We start from the raw sequence: 6574 nt of genomic DNA, 5'->3' as shown, positions 1-6574 counted from the left end.
TGAGGAGGGCCAGACCGAAAGAAGGACTTCCCTTGTTGGGCTGAGGTGAGAACCCCCCATCCCCACCCCTGCAAAGCCCCCAAGCTCTCCTCCCTGATTCTCTCCTCACCTGATGGCATCTTCTCCAGTGCATGACATGTGGGGTGGCACAGCCGTAAGCTGAGCTCCAGGGACATTGCTGGGGAAGTAAGTCCCCCTGGGGGCATGTGTTCTTTGAGGGAAGACAGGCTGGAACCTTACTGTGGCTTCTTGCATCTAAGCTGTTAGGTGGAATCAGGAGAGGGGAATCCTAAGGGTCAGCCCAGGAAAGCTTCCTGGAAGAGGGGTGATGGGAAGCAGCCTTGCAAAAGACAAGACTGGGACTTTTTTTTTTTTTACCGGGACTTCTAGTGGTCCAGTGGTTAGGACTCCTGGCTTGCACTGCAGGGACCATGGGTTCCATCCCTGGTGAGGGAACTAAGATCCCACAAGGCAAGGTGCAGCCAAAAAAACCCAAAAACAAGTGACGTTCCCTGACCTGGAAAAAGTGCTGGCTCTGCAGGCCTCTGGTCAATGTTAAACAGGGCCACGGTCACAGTGAGGACTGGCCCCAGCCCACTGGAGGATATGCCCACAGACCAGCGGGCTCTCTCTTGGAGGGGTTCCCCAATCCTTAGCCTCTCCCATAAAACCCTTCCCTCTGAAGGTCTCCCCACAGAGGCCTAAGCTACTCCTTAGGGAATATATCCTCCTGCAGGTCACCTACCGTTTAGGCGCCAGGTCCGGGTGACAAATGGGGAGCTCTGCTCTTCAGGGTACACACACATGGCAACCCCTGCTGGCCCAGACCTCTCCCAACCCTGCTCCTCACAGGGAGCCGGTCCTGACTTCCACAAAGTTAAACACCTTCCTCACCCCGAGGCTCCAAGCCACAGCCCTGGTCTTTCCTTTCGGTCCTACTGGTCACAGCCCTGTGAGCCCAAATAGTGGTTAACCCTTCCATGCCGGGGTTCACAATGCTCCAATGTGCAGGTCAGCAGCGGGGGCGGAAGCGAGGGCAGAATCCAGGCCAGGGGTCAGGACCAGTGGATTGGGTCAAAGAAGGTATGCTTCACTGCCGTGGTGGCTCCTGGGTGACTCCCCTCTGCATTCTCCTCCAGCTGCCTCTTCCAGGGCCTCCAAGTGTTTGCCGTCCTGCAATGGGTCTTCCCCTTTTGGGGGGCTCACTGAGTCCCTGAAGACCTGAGGAACCCTGCGCCTGGCACTCTGCTTCCCCATTCCAGTACGGGAGGGAGGGAGGCAGGGCAGGGGTCTGTGGGGTGGAGAGAGGGAGAAAGATGTAGATTGGACAGATGCGCCTGAAACCATGGAACAGGGAAGGGGGAAAACAGGGGACCTGGGACTCGAACCTCTGGATCCTGAGTCCCCACAACCCCCACGCACCGCCACCACCTCCCGCCCAGGTGTGCCTGGGACTCGAACCTCTGGATCCTGAGTCCCCACAACCCCCCACGCACCGCCACCACCTCCCACCCAGGTGTGCCTGGCTGCCTTGCTCCTGTATTCCTGGGCCGGGCCTGGATCCTAGCGGTCCTCGACCTGGTCTGACTCCGTGGAGATAGAAACACACCTGGGGCAGGGGGCCGCTGCTCTGCCTGGGTCCGCAACTGGGCCATCCGGAGACATATCCGTGACCGCCTCCCCATCTCGGCGAGGCGCTCGGGAACGGTGCGCTGGCTGGGAGCAGGGCTTCAGAATGGACTCTCGGGACCTTCACCCCCGAAGTCCAATGTCAGCTCCCCAGTGGGGTGTCCCCCCGCTGGTTAAAAGCACAGATCCGGATCCCTCCTGGAACTACCTGTTTGGCTTCCACCCTCACGGGGTCCTGGTCAGCGGGGCCTGCAGCAACGTCTGCACAGAGGCCACTGGCTTCTCCCACCTCTTCCCTCACCTCCAGCCCCACCTGCTCACGCTGCCCTGTTGGTTCCAGCTCCCTGTCTTCCGGGACTACATCATGTGTGCTGGTGAGGAGAGTGCTGGGTCTCAGGAGCCCCAGTCCCTGCTGTCACCTCCTAACTGCCCTCCTCCTCCCGCATGCGGGCACTTGGTCCCACCTCTACTTACTTTCCCAGAGCCCTGCGCCCTCTTTTCTGGAAGAATCAGGCGTCAGGTCCCCCGGCCACCGCCCTCTCTCGCAGGATCAGTGCCCTCGGACAAGGCCAGCGCCTCCTATCTCTTGTCCCTGCCCGGGGGCCTCCTGGCCGTGGGAGGGCCCCTGGAGGCGTGGGAGGCAAAGCCCGGAGCGCTGAGCTTGCGAATCCGGAATCAGAAGAGATTTGTCAAGTTGGCGCTGGAAGAGGACAGCGCTGCCCGGGAGGGAGCGCAGCGCGCGCCGGGCGGGGTCCGGAGTCAGTTGCTCCCCCAGGGCCTCCCTGGTGCCAGTCTTCTCTTTCGGGGAGAACTAGCTCATCCAGCAGTTTCCGAACCCGCCGGGCTCATGGGTGCGAAGGACACAGGAAGCGCTGCAGCCACTGCTGAGAGTGGCCCTGCCGCTGTTCCACGGCCCCCGGGGCCTCCTCCTGCCCTTCCGCACGCCCATCCACACCGTCGGCGAGCCCCGGCCTCTACCCGCTCCGCTATCTGGCCCGCCCGCCTGCTTCTCCCCGGCTGAAGGCCCCTGCACCCTCCCCGCGCCGGAGGTGAAGGTCCCCCCGGTTGGGGCGTGAAATCCTGGATTCCGGCCACGCCTCCAGGCTGCCTTTGGCAAACGCGCCAGCCCTGAACTCTGTCCCAGTTAATCGCGGCGAGCGAGAAGGTGACCTGCGGGCGGCTGCTAGCGACCATCCCTCTGGCCTCCTGTTCCGCCCACAGTGGGGGCCCCGATCCCGGCGCAGCGAACCCCGCGGCCCAGCCGGGCGCAGGTGGACGCGCAGCACGAGGTCTACTTGGAGCGGCTCAAGCAGCTGTTGAAAGAGCACATGGCGCGCTCTGGCGTCCCCGCCGACAGGCACCCCCCCCCACCTAGACGCGCCGCCGGCCCCCACCGGTGCCCTCGGTGACAGCGGGTGGGGACTGAAATTAAAGGTGGGTACAGACCTGCGGTGTGTGTGTGTTTGTACTTGGCGGGGCAAGGCCGCGCGCCTGGCCGGGCCTCGGAGGGGACTAGACACTCCCGGAGACCCGCAAACACACCCGGGGCGCGCGTCCAGGATCTGCCGGCCGCACTCGAGATCAAAGAGTCTCGGCTGGGACCCAGTCGGTGGGCTCTCCGGCTTCTTCTGCGACCGCTCCCCACAACGATTCCTAATGCACGCGGGGGTGGACCTCCAACGCACGGCCCCTAACCCGGCTCCCAGCCCCGCCCAGCGACCAGCCCAGACCTACCGTCTGGAGTTCAAAGATCAGTGTGTGAAGACCTGTGGCGCTCCGGATCCCAAGGTCTCCCCATCCACACAGCCCTCTACAAGCAACCCCGGGAGGCCCCAGGGACGTGGCCACTCAGACGAGAGAGGCTTCCCCGGCTCGTACCGAAATCTTCATCGTTTGTCCTCCGGGTCCTGGAGCCCTGCTGGCAGAACGGGAGCGAATGGGAGTCTCCACAGCCCCGCCGCCCTCCCGCAGTATGAAAACCCTGAAGAAGCGGCGGCTAGAAGTACTGAGCGCCTGCTATACTGAGCGCCTGCTATACTGAGCGCCTACTATACTGAGCGCCTACTGCTACGTGCGCACTTTCCTCTTCACGGGTGAGTGGTGCCCGGGGTCCACTGGGGAAGGAGGCAAGGGGGAGGGTGGGGGGAGAAAGGCTGGAGCCCCACCTGCCAGGATGTCCGAGGGTCAAGGGAAGGGGGAGGGGCCAGAGGTCCAGCGGGGAGATGGCCAGTGATCTCATTGGTGAGGGTGGAGGGGAGGAGCCACGGGAGTTTCAAAAGCTATAGTTCATTTTTCTTTCCCATGTTTCCCCCAGGCCCCTTCTGTTCCCTTCTCTTCCTCCTCTTCACGTCGCTCTGTTATTTCTCTGTTCTCTACTTGGTGTGGGTCTTCCTGGACCGGGACACACACCCCGCCCCCCAGGTGAGCACTAAACAAGGACCCGAGTAGTGAGAGGTGATAAATGGTGCCTCCAGGAACTCTCCCACCCTCATCTGTCTGCCCAAGGAGGAAGGCGTTCTGAGTGGATGAGGAACTGGACTGTTTGGAAGCACCTAAGGGATTATTTTCCCATTAAGGCAACAGGCCACCCTCCAAGGAGATGCTCTGGTTCCTCCCTTTCCCCTATGTACCCCCCCTACTCACCCCTCCCTATGCTGGAGTCTGAGCCCCCCAGCTGCCTAAGTTCAGGCAATGGGGGAGGGGTGGGATGGTGTACCAGAGGGGGCCCCTTGTGCCCTTGACCCCATCGTAGGACCTTGAACTCTAACCCTAAGTTAAGTCTGTTGGTGTGGAGGGAATTCTGTTCAGCTGGTATCCTGCTGTCTATGCTTTCTTCCCCTCATCCTGCCCACTGCCCCCAAAGCTGGTGAAAACGGTAGAGCTGCCCCCTGACCGGAACTACCTGCTGGTCGCTCACCCACATGGGATCATGGCCATGGGAATCCTCTGTAACTTCTCCACTGAGAGCTCCAGCTTCTCCCAGCAGTTCCCCAGGCTTCGGCCCTTGACGGCCATGCTGAATGGCCTCTTCCATTTCCCAGTCTACCGAGGCTACCTTCTATCCTTTGATGAGTCTTGAGCTAAGGGGAGGAGGCAGCCACCCCCCACAGTGGCCCCCACCCACCATTCAGCCCAGGGACCTGGCTTGAACATTGGCCAGGCTCACAGTGGGTGTCAGTGAATGGCTTTGGAGCAAGCGTCCTGCATCCTTGCTGGGAGAGGTGCTGTAGGCCACACTGACATGGGCACAGGGGTAGGGGAGCTTGGAAGGAAAGGGATGGGGGGCTCACCCTTCCTAGGCTAAGGGGTGGGGTAAGGGACTAGGGAGCCAAGGACGGGGTAGTGACTGTTCCCACACCTCCTCGTGCCTGCGGGAGGATGTTCCGTGAACCGCCAGAGCCTGGATTTTATTCTGTCACAGCCTCACGTCGGGCAGGCTGTGGTCATCCTGGTTAGGGGGCCCACGAGTCCCTGTATGCCATCCCAGGAGAGCACTGCCTCACTGTCCAGAATCGGAAAGGCTTTGTCCACCTGGCACTGAGGCGTGTGTGAGTGGGTGCCCAGGGGTGCTGCCCTGAATGCTCAGAAGTCACAGTGCATCTGGGGGTCTACACTGTCTGTCCCTACACACCCGCACCCCTGTAGGTGGGCCTGTGTGTCCCCAGAGCTTACACTGTGACCGCACCTAGAGGGCGCTCTTGCCCCTTGAGTGTTTCCTCTGTGCCAAGCACCGGTGCCAGTTCCCCAGGCTTCCTCCCAGGCGGAGAGAGACAGGATCACAGCGCAAGTCACAGGACCCCGGGGCTCAGACGCCCTTGGTTCAAATTCTTTTATGACACCCTCTCAAAGGCAAATGCTTGCACGCTTCCTTACTTGTGAAATAGGGTTAATACCTACCTGGCCACCATGTTGCAGTTGTAGACTGTATGAGAAGATGTATATAGGAAGGCCCAGTACACAGTCTTTCCTCAAGAAATGTAAATCCCTCTTTCAGATCTCTTTTGTAGCCACTGTCATTTGCTTCAAATGGCCTTGGGAAGTGGAATCATGCGAGGGAGGAATTTGGGGCACTCCTTGAGACACTGATCTGACCACCCGTCTTCTCTCTTGCCGCCCCTTCCCAGCACTTCTCTGGTGCCCGCGTACTCCTTTGGGGAGAATGATATCTTCAGAGTTAAGGCTTTTGCCCCAGACTTGTGGCAGCATCTGTGCTAGAAGATGCTGGGCTTCAAGAAGCTCCTGGGCTTTTCTCCTTGCATCTTCTGGGGCTGTGGTCTCTTCTCAGCCAACTCCTGGGGCCTGGGGCCCTTCTCCAGGCCCATGACCACTGTGGGTGAGTGTGCCCGTCTCCAGGGGAGAAGGCTGCCATCAGCTTCGTAAGAAGCATGTCACCTGTGTCTCCCCTCTCCCCTCAGTGGGCTGCCCCATCCCGGTGCCCCAGTGTCTCGGGCCCACCGAGGAACAGGTTGACCACTCTCACATGCTCTACGTGAAGGCTCTGGAGCAGCTGTTTGACGAGCACAAGGAAAGCTGCAGTGTCCCAGCTTCCACTCGCCCCACCTTCATCTAGCCCCGGCCTTACCCCTGCCCCCACACTCACCAGCCCCACCAGCCCCCGATCCCAGTGCCCTGAGACCCCCACCTACTGCCATGCTACTGCACCAATAAAAGGTAGTTCTCTCACACCACTACTTCATAGGATCGGATGCCCACCATCGGATTCTCAGCTCCACCAGCAACTGACCGTAGCCTTATCCAAGTCACTTAAGCTTTTCAAACCTCAGTTTCCTCGTTATAACACGGGGCTACCTACTTCAGAGTTGCAGGGTTTCTAATTTTTATTGAAATACAACACAGAGAAGTGCACAGATCACAAGGGCACGGCTTGATTTTTCATCCACTGAACATACACGGGGTTGTCCTGGGAAGTGAATGAGATTACTCA

At 60.1% G+C, this 6574-nt stretch overlaps 2 protein-coding genes across 2 annotated transcripts; both read left to right on the top strand.

Moving 5' to 3' along the window:
• Positions 1 to 431: 431 nt before the first annotated feature.
• Positions 432 to 3670, top strand: LOC111181995 (putative diacylglycerol O-acyltransferase 2-like protein DGAT2L7P). The gene is given in 7 exon segments (XM_089895864.1): positions 432 to 447; positions 1598 to 1687; positions 1797 to 2003; positions 2178 to 2339; positions 2404 to 2589; positions 2851 to 3034; positions 3436 to 3670. Coding segments are annotated over 7 exon segments (1080 nt in total).
• Positions 3671 to 3711: 41 nt separating this feature from the next.
• On the top strand, positions 3712 to 6217 carry MOGAT3 (monoacylglycerol O-acyltransferase 3). The gene is given in 7 exon segments (XM_089895743.1): positions 3712 to 4036; positions 4126 to 4205; positions 4493 to 4691; positions 4998 to 5081; positions 5084 to 5177; positions 5754 to 5962; positions 6045 to 6217. Coding segments are annotated over 7 exon segments (927 nt in total). The 5' UTR covers positions 3712 to 3930; the 3' UTR covers positions 6200 to 6217.
• The last annotated feature ends 357 nt before the right edge of the window (positions 6218 to 6574 follow it).

This window comes from Delphinapterus leucas, chromosome 15, assembly GCF_059928025.1.
Source record: "Delphinapterus leucas isolate spDelLeu-1000000601 "Yukka" chromosome 15, BTC_Dleu_Yukka2, whole genome shotgun sequence".
Lineage (NCBI taxonomy): Eukaryota > Metazoa > Chordata > Mammalia > Artiodactyla > Monodontidae > Delphinapterus > Delphinapterus leucas.
Note: the sequence above shows the minus strand (reverse complement) of the source record. Positions and strands in the feature narration are given on the sequence as shown.